The 15,606-nt window shown below is 47.0% G+C and overlaps 2 protein-coding genes and 1 non-coding gene across 5 annotated transcripts in view; 2 read left to right on the top strand and 1 right to left on the bottom strand.

Annotated features, from left to right (window-relative positions):
• LIMD1 (LIM domain containing 1) overlaps positions 1-9,193 on the top strand; it is a 34,831-nt gene extending 25,638 nt beyond the window's left edge. The window contains exons 5-8 of one of the 2 annotated variants that reach the window (XM_074859475.1): positions 376-506; positions 1,188-1,239; positions 1,923-1,991; positions 2,956-9,193. In XM_074859475.1, coding sequence (XP_074715576.1) covers positions 376-506; positions 1,188-1,239; positions 1,923-1,991; positions 2,956-3,093 — 390 coding nt within the window. In that variant the 3' untranslated portion in view covers positions 3,094-9,193. The remainder of the gene's footprint in view (positions 1-375; positions 507-1,187; positions 1,240-1,922; positions 1,992-2,955) is intronic. The other variant, XM_074859484.1, reaches the window with a different exon arrangement.
• Positions 9,194-10,203: 1,010 nt separating this feature from the next.
• On the bottom strand, positions 10,204-10,276 carry TRNAR-ACG (transfer RNA arginine (anticodon ACG)). The gene has a single exon. It is a non-coding gene; the product is annotated as a tRNA-Arg (tRNA).
• Positions 10,277-10,589: 313 nt separating this feature from the next.
• Positions 10,590-15,606, top strand: part of SACM1L (SAC1 like phosphatidylinositide phosphatase) — a 30,748-nt gene continuing 25,731 nt past the window's right edge. For both annotated transcript variants that reach the window (XM_074859497.1, XM_074859506.1), the window contains exon 1: positions 10,590-10,789. In XM_074859497.1, coding sequence (XP_074715598.1) covers positions 10,737-10,789 — 53 coding nt within the window. In that variant the 5' untranslated portion in view covers positions 10,590-10,736. The remainder of the gene's footprint in view (positions 10,790-15,606) is intronic.

A 15,606-nucleotide genomic window follows, 5' to 3' on the forward strand; every position in this document is an offset into this window, starting at 1 on the left:
AGATGTATTTCCTTTTGTTGGCCTGGTACATCTTGCCTTGTGATCCTGCGAAGTATTCTCTACCTGTTGGCTTCAGAAATTATTTTCTTTCCTTTAAATTCTGTCACTTCTATCCTTTGTAATGCTAAATACCTTGACTGAGACTCTAAATTGTTTTCTTACCTACACTAATAATTCATTTATCTGAAACCAGGTGATATATATTGATTCCACTGCCCTGTCCGTCCCTGTTAACTCATTTTTCAGATGAGGTGCCTGAAAAAAGACACAGCCCCACTGATGAATATGCATCATTGTCTGGTGTAAAGCTCTGTGTTTATTATTGTCACCTTTGTCTGTTCACATGCATTTTTCCCATGTCTTGGTTTGTTGCAGATCCTGCAGGCTCTAGGGAAATCGTACCATCCAGGCTGCTTCCGATGCGTGGTCTGCAATGAGTGTCTGGACGGTGTGCCATTCACTGTAGACTCTGAAAACAAAATCTACTGTGTCAGAGATTACCACAAGTAAGGACAAAATACACAGCAGAGGTGCTCCAATCAACAAGCCTCTAATTTAGGTTTTCAGCTAGTTAGGAAGTACAGATTAGTAAAATAGGGACAGGGTTAGAAGCTAGAAGTTTGAGGATGTGGCTAGACCTTAGAAATTCCCAATGTCTCTCCTCTTGTCCTGCCATTGACTCCTGTGTAACTCTGAGGAGGTCACTTAACCCCTGGGCCTCAGCTGCCCCTTCTGCAAAGCAGAGATAGTGAGAAATAGTGCTCATCAAGTGTTCAGTGATGTAAGAAATTAGTCCGCTCTAAAGTAAGACTGTGAATGCCTGTGGAAGTCAATGTGAGTTGCTTTTTAAGTAATTGAAGGGCTGTGTTTGACTTTTAAAGGTCCTGCTCAGGTTCTCCTCATCTCTCTTCCAAATCTCTCAGTAGCAGCCAAGAATTTTACAGTGGGCTTTGGATTTTTCTGGCACTGAGTATAAAGGCGTAAGGTCTCTTTTTGCCTGATTGAGCAATGTGTGCCAAGCATTAGTTACAATCAGTGCTAAAATGAATTTATGATCTTGAGATGCAAAGCCTTCCTATGGATAAGTTATTTACAGCTGCAGCTTTTCATCTTATTGCCGAGAACATACAGGCCTCTCTTTTTGTGTTGATCTATAACTTGCCTTCAATTTCTTGTTGCTCTTCCAGAGTTTTAGCTCCAAAGTGCGCAGCATGTGGACTTCCCATTCTGCCCTCCGAGGTGAGAGCCTTTTATTCCATATCCCCTCAGGGGAGGGAGCATCCTGTCTCAGGTCTTGCTCTCTTTCACGCTTGACCCTGTGTCAAGACGAATGTCCTTACAGATGGGGAGAAATGTTTGCTTCCTCCGGAGTGCAACCTTTTGACCTAAGCTCATGCGCTGTTCTTGAGATGTGACCCTTCTTTTGCTTGATAATGGGCCAGGCTGCCATTTGTATCTCTTGCAGGATTATGCTGCTGCTAGTTTTATGTTCAGAGTACCTTTCCTTCATGTCAGTAAATGCTGGTGGCACTCATGAATGACCTCTGTGTGACCCCTCTGGGACTAACTCGTTTTAATACTTGGAGGAGATTAATCTTGGGCAAAACCAATTTAAAATGCTGAGAGATGTGATATATTGAAATTACCAAATCATTAATGCGTGATTTGAGATAGGTGTGACTGTTAAACAGAGGGAATTTTACATTTCTGGTGTTACATTTTAGAGGATATCTGCAGTCAGACGATGATGAAGCTTTACTGTAAAAATAACTGCAGGTGGCAGGATTTATTTGTGGTGCCCAACCAGCAGCCCAAACACATTTCCTCGACATTCACATTGTTGCAGGAAGCAATCTACAGAATGTGTGTGTCTGATCCCACTGTAATCCTTTGTAATTTCTCTTTTGCTTGAATGCTTACAGGGGTCTGATGAGACCATTCGGGTTGTGTCCATGGACAAGGATTACCATGTGGAATGTTATCACTGCGAGGTAGGTCAGCAGCTTTCTCAGGGAGTGGGCACTTAATAGTGATAACTACTATTATTTTTAAGATGGAAATAAATCACCTCCCTTCCAATGGCAGTAGATGAGCAATTCAAACCTTGCATTGCACGACCCTTTCTATCAGTGGCTGAGAAATTTCCAGTTTGAGGACAGAATTTGCAGCAATGTCTCAGCTGCAATTTCATTTGCTATCCATAAAGTTACGGTCAAAGAGTTAATTATCACTTTTAAACTTGGCAGTTTATTTGTTAATGAAGGAAATGCGGTGACTTAGTAAGGTTTATTGCTGCCTTTCAGAAGCCTTGAGCTCCAGATCGCATCAGTGTATCTGATTTCCAAGTCAGATTGTTCAAAAATGCTAAGGTGATGACTGATCCTGTGTGGTGTAGGTTACCTTCACTCTCATGGGAAGTGAATGTGTCATTGGGGCTGGAGAAGGGATGTGACTGCACAAAAAATATCCCAAGAGATGCCAGCTCTTAAACACTGTTTGGTCCCTGTGCAGGTCTTCCCAGAGAGCCTTCATACTTCTGCGCTGTTAATTAAAATAAATAGATGTCTTCTCTCACTGTACTGATAATGCAGTGAAAAGAGGCCCTGACTCAGCAGGCTGATTTAACATCAGTACAACTGCAATTAATGTCATGTGAAGAGGTGAATCCTATCTGAGAGTGCAAGGAGACACGACACGAGCGTGTTTAAAATACATAGGGTTGCACCTCACCACAAGATAAAGCTTATGCTTGAGACAAATTTGTACAAGGCTGCCTCTCAAAATGCCTATGTTAGGTGCTTTCCTTGTCATGGCACATATTGGACTTACTAAGAAGGAGCTGTTGGCTGGGTGTCTCCCATCCTGGTCACAAAATCACCTTCCCGGAAGCCAGACCCCAGTTGACACTGGAAGATGAACACATTCTCTAATAATTTGCCCGGCCTCTCTTTGCAGGACTGTGGGATGGAACTCAACGACGAAGATGGGCATCGCTGTTATCCACTAGACGAACATTTGCTTTGTCACTCCTGTCATCTGAAACACATAGAGAACGGCACAACCCCAGCAGCTGTGTACCAGCACCACTACTAGCCAGCGTGGCTGACATCGGAAAGCTGGGACAGAAGACTTGTTACATGATCTCCCTCTCCCCACACTCAGTTGATTTCCTGTGCATGTTTTTCGCCAGTCGGCAATGTTCCTGTAAAAGGATATGAGAGATTTTTGCTGAATTCCCAGAGTTTGTATGCTTGTGAGTTCCAGCTGTATCAAACCACGTCTACTTGACCAAGAATGTGGCATGTTATCTAAACTGATTGGTTTACTTTTATGTGCCTTTTTCTGCTGTCCAGAGATTCCTCTTGGCTCATTTTGGAAGATTCTTCAGTGAAAGCACAATTTGCTGTCATGCCTACGAACTCAGATCATGCCATGCACAATTAAAAAGCCAGAGGCTGGCTTGCCTGTCTGCTGGGCACATCCCGTCAGTCTACTAAGTGTTTCCTGACGAGCACATTTCATCAGATTCCCTGAAGGACGTCAGTCTATTAATACCAGTTTTTAGACACTCTCTCTCTTTTTATTAATTCTTTAGGAAAAGAAAAGAAAGATGTCTGTGCAAAATGGTGCATTCAGACCTTTCAGTTAATTCCCCGAACTCTGGTATCAAGTCTGACTGTAAAAGCACCAACTCTCCAAGCACAAACCAGGCATGCTGGCTGGCAGCTGGAGGCCAATATCCCATTTCAAACAGAACAAAAAACTGGAACAAGCTAGGCTAAACTACCGTGATGACTTGGGGCCTGGGCTTGCGTGTCAGCATGATACGCAGGGGCCAGTCTGCTGTGTCAGAGTCTGAATAGCGGATCATATTTGGAAAGGAAAGGTCGGGATGCTGAAAGTGTGGACATGGGGGAAATCTGTCCTCATTCTTGCTTGCAGAGCTCGCTGTGGAAAAAAGCTCTCTGTACACAGACACTCGCCTGAGTTTTCCAGTTTGTCCCCACAGCTCAGCCTCCAGCCTGGCCGCTCCTTTCCATCGTGTTTACCCAGCACAAAGCCATTTCATAACGGTGCTTGTTTAGAGGTCTGGGAACAAACTTGAGATCGTTATGAAGGCTTTGTTACACAGGGATTTAGAGTCCAGCTCCACAACCTGTACTCTGATGAGTGTGTTGGTATAAACAGATTTGCTCCCATGAATAATAACAGCTTATCTGAGCAAGGGTTTAGAGAGTTTGGCCCTTACTTTCTGTGCTGCTGAGAAAGCAGAAAGGCAAATCGTCCTCTTTTTGACCCCCCCCGCTTTATAGTCAAAGAAATTTGCTCCCCTAGTATGTGTTACATATATGATAGGTGTGCCTGCAGTGCATGTTCTGTAGGTACCAAAGCTGTGCAGCCCCTCGTGTACAGGTACAAAGTTTTTGTTTCAAAAAGCACTCTTAATTTAAAGCCTTAGATGCAGCTGGGGATCTTAGCTACCCTTTCCAACATATTGTGTGGAAAACTAGTTAAATCCTCATGTATCTATGCTGAAGATGTTGTTTGGTTCTGACTGATAGAGGATGGGATAACATTCTTGAAGATCTTTTTAGTGAAGAAACTACAATAAATTAGCTGAGCAGTGGCGCTGGGACTCCCGAAATGAGCCCGTGCTGAGAACCCACTATGGTTCAACCAAACCTTTTTTCCAGTAGCATGGATGTAGCTAGATAGGTGCTTGAACTTCACACCATGTAGTCAGACTGCCTGGTGTACCCACCTGAAGCAGCACAGGTGCTGTGTAGCAGCAAGCTGCCTGTCTCTGCCCGTGCTAATAAATACCATGGGCCTCCATTTTGAGTGGTGCAAGTTGCTGTGCTAAGTATTAAACAGAGGCACAAGCATCTGCCATAAAACAAATGGAGACCAGTGGCCTGATAGCACCCTCCTACACGTCTGTATCAGCTTGCCTCGGCTGAAATGGGGACGTCTGAAACTGCCCAAGCCTCAGGAGTTTGGTGGTTTTGGCAGGGAGTTTCATCAGGCCAACAGACCATCCAGCCTTCTGCCCCATCCAGCTGTAAGCGCCTCCGCCTCTTGCTGCTGCTCTTCGGGATGGGGATGGCAGCGCGTGGCTGGAGGTCGGTCCTGTGCTGGAAACCATCCAGAGCTCCAGCTTTGGTGGAGCTTGGCTCTGCGGCACCTCTTTTCCTGGGGACGTGCAGCCCCTCGGTGAGTGACCAAAAGCTCTAGGTGGGGGACTTTCCCACTGCAGTATACATGGCTCTGGGGCGTATATATCTTCAGAGGGTTTTACCTGTGATTTTAGAGGAGGTAAAATTGACCTCAAATGTGGGATCTCCCTAGAGCCTTAAATTTAGCCTCCAAATGCTGGATAGCGAAGGGATGGGAGCCGACACGAAATATAACTGGTGCTGTATCCAGGCAGTATGGACTGGGGGCAACAAAACAGCCAGGGCAGATCCTGCAGTGCTCTCACCCCGGTGCATCACATCAGCTTGTGTCCTGCAGTGCAGCTAGGCCTGGAGCAAGGTGGGGGGGGGGGTGGTGGTTTCAAGGTGTGGTTGTGATCTTTGGACTGTCTGAAGGGACTGAGGTGGGAAATAACACCAGCTGATATTCCTGGTAAATAATTCAGATAGTCCTGGGTGGGTGGTTTCCCTCCCTGAGCTTCCATTGGCAGCGAAGGCAGCGAGATACCAAAGTAGCTTCTGGAAGTGAGCTGGAAACACCAACCTTGGTTATCTGTTTCTCTGTCTCTGAGAGACCAGCTACTATATGGCTCATGCTTTTGCTAGCTCTCAATTTTTAGAGCAAGCCCTCATGCATGTTTTCTGGCCTTCATTTTGGAAAGGTCTGAAAACACTAGTGGGACTGATACTTTCTTTTTAAGCTGCAGTTTAAACTACAGTCTCAATCTTGCAGCCTTCCCCACAACCCCAAAATAAGCAGGAAAGAAGGAGAGGGGTAGAAGGACAATTTTCCTTTGTGAAAAGCCTTGAGCAGCCTGTTTGTGGCAAGCTGTCTCGCAGGAGCCCCCCTTTGCGTCACCGGAAAGTTTGGCCTCTGCTCCCACACAGTGTCTTGTTACTCTTGTCAGCCATCCCGTATCCCTCAGTGCTGGGGAAATGAAGGCTGCCCTACTTTCAGTTTTGAGGTCCCATATAAATTATTAAGTGCCAGTGCTCTCCTTTCCTGTATGTACGAAGAGCTAGAAATGACAATGTGAAGCTATTGGAGCGTGTGAGTTCGTGGTTTTGAAGCTAAAGCATCTACTGCATTGCCCTGCTCTCCTATGTGTGCTGACTTGCGCTGCTTTTATCTTTGGGAGTTTGAATTATTTTAAGATCGTTATTATTTCTCCTAGGCTGTGGGTGTCTTGAGGCCTTGTTGGTTGTCCCTGGCTTGTCCCTGGCTCTGCAGCTGCCTGGCAAGTGGGTCTGAGATGGGGAAGGCACGGGCATCCTGCACAGGGAAGGTGTCTCCTCCTGCTGACTCCCCCCCGCACAGCCTGCCTTCAGGCAGCTCCCCCAAAGGGAAGAACAGGCAGGCAGGTAGCTCTGGAGCTGGAGGTGCCAAGCTGTGCATCCTCTGCAGAAGAATTTTAGAAAACATGTTAAAATTCTGCCTGTCTCCTGGCTGATACGCATTGGGTTTTGCTGGTCATGTGAACCTTGTTGTCTTTTTATTTATTAAGATGCTGAAATGTGCTATGAAAAGTTAGTCTTAATTCCTCCCTCAGTGTGCTCTTCTCACTGGTTTTAGGATAGGGGACCCTTGGAAGTCCCATTGTGCTGGTAATGAGTAACTCTAATGCAAATAGCTATTCAAGTGAATTCACTGAAACTTGCTTTCAGGAACCAGAGCTTAATAGATTTTTTTTGTTCAGATCATGCTCTTGAATTTCTATTGTTTAGAATACAGAAACTCATTTAAATAGGGACTTTTGCATAAAAGCCGGGGAAATGCCCCAGCTGTAGAAGAAGCAGATATTGTTGTGTAATTTAAAGTGTAAGAAATACCTGTGATCAAAGTGAATTAGGAAACTGCCCTGATGTTAAACATAGGGAACAGCAGTTTCAAACACCGTGGTGAGGAGTATTTGATGAGGTCTGTGGCTTTTCAGCTTCTGAGTTTCATTTGGGGTCTTTTAAAATGTTTTCCCAGTCTTTCAGGGTTTAAATGATTTTTCGTAGATCTTTTTACTACAAAGTGAATACCTCCTTGGTCTGGAAATGGTGGAATTTAATCAGCATCAGGTGTGCTATGGCAGCCTTTAAAGGGGGAAGCTGGGCTCATAAGAGCTGGAATGGGTCTGGCTGGCTGTTCAAAAGAAAGGGTTGTCTTTGGCTGCTGAGGGGAAAAAGTAAATATCTTCCTGTGCTTTCTCCTTGTGCTGATTTTTAGCACTGGGCAAATATTTGGCATCCCTGAATTTCAGTATTTGGGTCTGTTGGTAAGCTCTGCTGTGACCTCCACCTCTCTCTCCCGTGAGTTCCCAGCCCTGGGGAGAATTGCAGGCGCATACTTCCTAATGAATGTAGTCCTGTTTTGCACTTCCCTGGAAATTCTACCACTTTATTATTTGAGCAACATCAAAACTGGGTCCTTGCTTCAAGGAAAATTGACACACGCTCTCCATCCTTACTTGAACGCTTTGACCTGATCCTCCAAATTACCTGAATATTAGCCTGCTACTGGTCGATGCAGCAGCATCTTTGTACTCTGCTGCTGTTGCTAAGAAAATCGCGTGAAGGACTCCATCTGCATTGAACTTCCAAGTGCACAGGCCGTCCCACTGAAACCAATAAGGCTGCGCATGTACATGAAAATCAATGTGTGTGCGTAGGTCAGTGCTGGATCAAGGACAGAGTGATTTTATTAAAGACAAGACATACCTGAGGATGAATCAGTGGCAGTGTAAAAGTTGCCTTGAAATGATCGCTGAAATGGACTGCCAGTTTTTTGTTCAATGAACAAAAATATGTACTAAAGCAGTGGGGGTGCATGGATGAAGAAGGATGTGACTTAAACACAGTAGCTGTAGGGAAAAGGGAGCAGGTGATTACAGAGAGCAGGGGAGAAGGTGGCACGGAGAGGATTTGGTTTTGTTTATCGTATTCCTGGATATTTATTAGAGGGGGTTTTGAGGGGTAGCGCACCTGTGCATGCTGCTCTGGACCGTGTTTCTCCCATGTTGGCCTCGGCCGCGTGCTCTGTGTTTGCTTTTGGGGCAGTGTGTGCTGCCGTGTCCGTGCACACGGACATGCGGCGTGTGCTGCCTGCGAGAGACCTGCCTTTCACACCTCTGTGCCTATGCCAAGTGTTTGTAGATGCATTTTAAGCAACTTTCTGTGCATGAATGTAAGGACAAGTTGACCCAGGCTTCATCGCTGGGGAAACATCTCTGGAGTCGGTACCTGCGGACAGGAAAGGGCTGTGGCCGGATACACATCCCTTTTCCCCCATCCTCTGAGGCTGAGTGCCTGAGTCACTGGGAGAAGCTGGGAGGGGATTTGCCTCTCTTGTCGCACAGCATTTGTGTGTTCATTTTTCTTTTGCATTTCTGTGTCCCGTCGCTTGCTGGCTGCAGTGGCACTAGGTGTAACTTACCGGAGCCGACTGAGCAGACATCTTCCTGCCGTGAGCCCAGACAGCAGCCTGGAGCTGCTCACCCACCCTTTTCCTAAGGAGAAGCAAAATTAAACTTTTCTGAGCAATAAAAATCCTCACCCTGCTTTCTTCTAGGGCAGCCAGAAGCTTGCGTGGCAATATGCATCAGTAGCCTGCTAAGACAAGATGAAGGATGGGAGGAAACTGTCCCCATGTGAAAATACGTGGCGTAGAGCCCCCGAAGGCACCGACCCTTGTCCCCGCGCAGCAGGTCTGCGGTGCACGGCCAGACAGGGACCCGGGTGCTCACATGCAGGCTGTGGCTTTCTGTATCCAGAAGGCAAACCTAGAGCCTGGTTAACAATACTGAATGGTACTAATTATTTTCTTTATGTTTCCTTCAACGCTCAACTCCGGGAGAGAGTATTTTAGGATTTGTGCTGGTATAACTAACCTTAGCCACCTGTGAACACAGCCCTCTTTTCTTCTGTGCTGTTAAATATTTATGAAGAATGAAGGCCAGCAGTGGGAGCAAAGCTGCTGGCCTGTTGTGATTAAAGACAATATTGTAAAGTAATGCTCAGTGTCAAGTTTTTCCTAAAATTACAATGATTATCATTGCCCAGAGTCCATGGGGAGGGAGTTATACTGTGAGATGATGGTTTTCCAGCCTCTGCCTTCCTCCTGTCCCCCCACATCAGTGGCTGAAGCAGGGAGTGGTGGGGGGAATCTCCTCAGTGTGTTCCACTGGGGATTTCCAGTCCTTCACCAGCAGCTGGTATTTTCTTCAGCCCCATTTGAGGCCATCCTGGTCAGGCATCCCTCTGGGGAGACTCGTGTCCCAGGGTGAGCAGCTGGGGAGGGATGTGCTACGGGCAGGAGCAGGCTCCGGTCCCAGCATGGGGATGTCCTTTGCAATGTTGGTGGAGCTGGGTTGCTTAGAGGGTTTTGGGGAGAATTCCTGTGTCTCTGGGAGACAGGTGGCCACATGGTGCCCCCCATAGACTTCACTGCTATCAGTGACCATGATGCCTCCTGTTTGCAGATGGGATGCTGAAGTACTGCTGGCCGAGCAGCACCACAGCAGCATGGAGCTATCAGCTAAAATGAAGCAAATAAATAGGAGGATTACCTGTAATTATACTTTGGGGTTTCCCCTCCTCAAGGCAAGAAGCTGCCCAAAACTGGGGGATGATACCCAAGGGCCAGATCCAGTGGGAGATTGACCAGGAGGTACCCCAGGTCTGCTCCATGCCAAAGCCCCAAACCTGGGCTCCCGCCCCCCAGCCCAGACAGGGTGCCCAGGTGGCGACCAGCATGCCCTGCAGCAGCTGTCCCCGAGGTGGTGCCTGTGGTGGGGGGCTGCCAAGGGCATGAGCCTGTAACACCACCCAACCTGGGGGTGCTTTGGAGGCCCCTGTGCCTGGTGGACCCCCATGTTGGAGGCCATGAGGGTGGCCGCGCTGGGTCTGTGCAGGAGTGGGGGGGCTGCCTAGGAGTGGAGGGGATACAGGCAGCACCCTCGGGCTGGAGTCCAGAAGGGGAAAAAGGTAAGAGGAGGAGGCTGAGGAGAAAAAAATGAGCCGCCGAGCCAGCCAGGAGTCGAACCTAGAATCTTCTGATCCGTAGTCAGACGCGTTATCCATTGCGCCACTGGCCCTGCTCGCAATGTTTCTTCTGCCCACACGCACTTCACCACAGACTCGCGCGGGGGCGGGGCCCCGGGTCGCAGGGCAGCCAATCCAACGCGACCTTCCCGCCGAAGCCCCTCCCAGCGGCTCCTCTGGGGCGTGGCTTGCCGGCCCACCCGTGCGCTGGCCAATCCCCACCGGTTTCGTCCGGCCGCCTCCGCCGCTCCCGGGGCGGGGTCAGAGTGCGGCGGATCAGCCAATGGTGGGGCCGGAGAGGCGGCCCCAGGCCCTCCCCCTTCCTCCGTGGGCGGTGCCCCGCCCTGTGGCGCTCGCTCACGCGCCCGAGGAGGAGGTTTGTCCCGCGCGGGGTCCCGTCCCGCCAGGCCGGGGGACGCGTCAGTCTGGCAGGGAGGGAGCGGCCGGGCCGGAGGGGGCCAGAGCGACGCGGAGCGGAGCCGGCGGCGGCCGGAGACAGCCGGAGGGGAACGAATGGCGGCGGCGGCAGGAACGACGGCAGCGGCGGCCTACGCCAGCCTGAAGCTGTGAGTGACCCGCCGGGGGGGGGGGGGGGGCGGCTCTGTCACCTGCCGCCGGCGGCCCTGCCGGAGGGGTGGGGAGGGGCCGGCCGCTGGGGCAACGGTCGCCTGTCCCCGCTCGTCTCGCCCGCCCCTCAGGGGCCGGCGGCGTCCCGCCGCGCTCCGGGCAGCCCTGCGGCTGGCGGCGGCTCGCTGCCGCTCTCGGCCGCCGCTGCGCGGGTGCCCCGGCGTCCCGTCCCCGCCCCGGGGCCGCCGCCGGGCTGTGCCGGGCTGTGCCGGGCTGGCCGCCTCTCCCGCGCTTCCTGGGTCGACGCGACCGGCTTGGCCCGAGGCGGCGACTGCGTGCGGCAGCCCGGGGCGAGAAGGAGGAGGACTTTGGCCGGGGGTTCAGGTCCCTTTCGCCGCCCATCCGGTAGCGCGGCCGCGGGTAGGAGCGCTGCCGGCGCTTCGCCCGTCCGTCTCCTTTCCCTCTCGCATACGGAGGAGGGCTCACGCGTGCAGGTCGTGTCGCGACAGGCGAGCCGCGGAGCGGGGCCGCCCGGGCTGCCTTCCGCTCTCCCGGTGGCGACTCTCGTAGGAACTCGGGTGCTGATGCTCGTGAGGAGCTCTGGGTGTGCCCTGTTACTCGCCAGCAGAAGGTTCCTTAAGCGGGCGTACCCATCAGTCTGTTATGGCACACTGGGGGGGTTTCGTGGTATGGTTTTGAGGGCAGTTGATGATTTTGAACTTTTGGCGCTCTCCTGTGTAGTGCCTGCTGTGACTTTTCAAATAAACTCTTCTAACATACTGGTGTAATTTTTTTCATTAAAACAAAGGTTTTGGGGGGGAATGTAACCCTTTGAACTTGAATATACCAGATGTTTGCTTGCTGCCTTTTATACAGCAAAAGAAGTTGCGTAAGCGAAGCAATACAAAGTTAAAACTGAAGTGACATTTCCATTATAAGCCCTCACGCTGGCTGGTTGAAACTCCTGAAGAAATGACTCTGAGCATGAGACTCTCCAGGGCTGTCTGAAGCCAACAGCAAAATGTCCTTGTGTGTCCTAAAGGCGTTCCCAGGCTTTCGACCTCTAAATATTAGCTTGAAACTCTATAATTGAGTTACTGATGCCATTTTCAGGCAGCAGTATCTGAAAGTGATTTTTTTGTTTAAGCCTGATTTAACTGTACTTAATGTTCTGCTAAATCTCATTTGGCAGTCATCTTTTGGATTCTGAGCAAACGTACTTAGATCTTATAGATCTGCATAGACAGTTTATCATGATGCTGTTATGTGTTTAAAAATCACTGGGCTTCTTTCTTTATTTCGATTAGGTAGCTATGTGAGGGTACACAGACACTAGAGATAATTGAGTATTACTGAAGAGTAAGATTATCAGTGACAGCTGAAAGACTTGTTTATTTCGCACTTTTTTTTTCCTCTTGTCACCTAAACAGTATTTGTCTTTCTTTAAGCTGAACTTGTGATCTTTTTGTCTGCAGAGGAGAAAAGGTGAGTTGTATGAGTAGCCGTTGTGTGACTTGTAGTACACAGTTGTTCTTACTGGGAGGTTTTTTTTTTTTTAGTAAAAGCACCATTCTGGATACAGGCTAGTAAAGAATTCTCTCATTTAATCTTAACTAAGAGTAGGTTTTGATCATTTTAGAACAAGGCTGTCTCAAATGCAGATAAGTATGAAATGTAGTTTCATTAATTTTTTCATGAACTTGAAAACAGAATTGTTTTGTGTTCTGAGAAACGGCCTTTTTTCCTGTTATTACACCAAGTTGTGGTAATGGCTGCAGACTTTCTACCAAGCATTTTAAGATACAGGGCCATAACTTGGGTGATGAGCCAAGCTTACTAGGTTGGCAAGGTCAAAGGAGAATGTTCTGAGAAATCCAGACTAGACTTCAGTTTGGGGATTTAGTGGTAAGAGTGTTTTGGGTTTTTTAAACTGACTATTCATTCTTACTATGAAAAGGTCAGATTCAGCAACTGTACTTCTGGGTAGTTCAGTGGCTCTGTATGGAACTTCACTGATTCTAGTGCTCTGCAGGGTCCCTTCTGTATGTGCAATCGCAGGTTTTAGCTCTGAACGCAGACCTCTCTTGTGTTTCTCGTGTTATCAAACCCTTTGTGCCTTGACCAGTGTCATCAGTCAACTTCGGGTGATACTGGTGAAAACGCTGATGTCTAGCATCTGTGCTACCATTGGAACTAGTTGAGTTACACCAGCAGTTACTGGGGAGAACAGCTAACTGGAAAACTGCTATCCATAGTTGTGTCATCTGTGTCACTGCCATACTTATTTAACTTCCTCTCGTAGCCTTAGGAATAAATTGTAAAATTCAAACAGCTATTGCAGGTAGCAAGCTAGCGGATGGTGGTGAATCTCCCAGTCCAGCTAATCAATAGAAAGTGACAAAACTGCCTGCAGAATAGAGAGAATCCTGGCTGTTGTTTAGGCTCACTTAAAATTATTTTTTTTTTTCTCCTTTGTGCCTGAGTGAAGACTGATCTTGCTGATAGCCTTCTCAGTATCCTGTGGGTCTCTGACACTAGCTGTGTTTCAAATTTAACAACTCCTGCCCACAGTTACACCTGCATGCTTTGTGGGAGTACTTGTCAGCCATTAGTAGCTACCACACTTGAACACAGTGCCTTCCACCTGTGTGTATTTGAGGAGAGGTCCAGAAGTGTATCTTGTCTTTGGCGGTTTTTTTTTTTTTGCTTGTTTTCTAAACAGAGTTTTCAGAGTTTGGATAATACTTCTAGGAAGAACAGCTACACATCCCTTTTTCCTGCTTAATATAAGTGGCTGTCACAGTGAAGCTCAGGGGTGCTGGTTGAAGAGAGCATTAACTTAGGCAGTAAATTATTTGTCATCTGAAGTGAAACTTAGCTGGAAATAGTCATTATAAAGCTATGCCTTCAATACATGCCTTTTTTGTTTTTAAATGGTATTTCCATTAGTGACTTTTTTAATCCTGGGATTATACTCCCTTTCTTCTGCCTGCAACAACTACTGCTCCATGGGAGATGCTCCAGTTCCTTGAGCTGTTTCTGTTTGAGGAGTAATACTTACTGTAGACGTATAATTAGCACACCTGCTCACCTAGAAAATCTGGAATCTCTGGAGTGTGGAAACCATCAGAGTGTTAGCGCTGTTACTTAACGCTCTGCTGGGACTCTGTTCTATAGTAACATCTTTCCTATATACCACTGCAGACCACTTTGGTATCCTGAGTACAGCAAATGCGTTACTGGGTGGTACAGGATGTGCTTTTGGCTTGCTTTATTTCAGTATTTAGAGGCTGACATCAAAGAGTTTCCTGCATTAGAGCAATGTTAAGTATTTATGGTGAAATAATCAATTACTGAAGTAGGGGTTTGGCTGTGGAGGCCTAGAAGGCTTAAGTGGTATTGAGTGAAGTACTATCTTTAGTTGCCATTAGAGCATGATGGGTCCTCTTTCGTGCTGTATCTGAACACAGAAATATTCTTGTCTGTGAGATCAACCTAATTAAAGTGGGGTTGCAAACTCTGCATCATCTTCATGATATACAGCACTGCTTTATAACTAATGAAGTGAAACTTCACAACAAATATACAAATAAACCCTGTCTCACTTAACTGTAAATGAAACCAACTTTACACTTGGTGTAAGCAAGCAGCGGTTTGGGTTGCTTTATTCTTCTGTTATGTTGGGGATCAACATTTTTTTTTTCCTTAACTTTGAATGGTAGGAATTAAATCTGAGTGAGTTGCTTTATGTCTTGGCAGCAATCCACACAGTTTGCTGGACAAGATTTTCAAAATGAGATCCAAGTCACCTTTAGTAATATTTGAAACATGAATTTGGTGGTTGCAGTTTTTCAATACCTTTCCTTCTCTTGAGTATCATGAATTACACTATTAATGTCAAATATTTCCATTTATGACTCCCTTTGTTCTTTAGCAACACAGAGAAATAGTCCGTGATAATGGTGGTCAGAGTGTTTTTTGTATTAAAAAATAAGTAAATGAGAAGAAAAATTTTGTGAAGATTTTATGTGTTAAGATGTAATGGAAGCGAGATATTGCTGTTAAGAGTTCTTAATGTTTTGGATGGTTGTAGACAGGAATAACAGCATAGCCAAGAAGGCTCTTCTCCAGCTGTGCTGTGGCCGTGCTGCAGTGTCAAATATGAAGGTCATACAAAAGCAGAATAAGGCTTGGCGTATGAAAACTAGTTTCAAAAGTGACTATAGACATTATGGGCTTCTGGAAAATACTGTTTTCTTTATTATTTTTGATAACACTTAGACTTTGATCTGTTCCTTATTTCATTATAAGAATAGAATGAATCTGACTGCAGATTCCTAGTCATTGTGAATGATCCCTCTTTCAGCACTTAATATCTGCTTCTCAGATCAGTAAAATAAGCATGTGTGTTATCTAAGCTTGTGATATACATACAGACTTGGTTCTGAATAGAGTCTCTGGAAAAACACCGTTCTTGCATGCAGTGTGCATCAGCTTCCTTCCTGAAAGAGAAGTGAGAGGCAATCATCTTAGTTATAGCAGTCTTCCTATTGAAAAGGTCATCTAAATGAGAATGAGACTACTAGTCTAGTTCTGGTAATTGGTAAGTTTGTAAATCAGCATTTGGGCTGAAACCTCTTTGAGTCCTGGCGTCTTTTGCAACTATATTTATTTTAGAAAACTTTCAACTATTTACACAAACAAAGCAAGGACTATCATCTTTCTGTTAAAAACTTTGAAGAGCACTAATTCTCCCACTTCTAAAGCGAGGATTTAACACTTTGCAGGACACTAGGCTTTTCAGTTTGTGTCCTGC

The sequence above is a fragment of the Strix uralensis genome, chromosome 1, assembly GCF_047716275.1.
Source record: "Strix uralensis isolate ZFMK-TIS-50842 chromosome 1, bStrUra1, whole genome shotgun sequence".
NCBI classification, from domain to species: Eukaryota; Metazoa; Chordata; class Aves; order Strigiformes; family Strigidae; genus Strix; species Strix uralensis.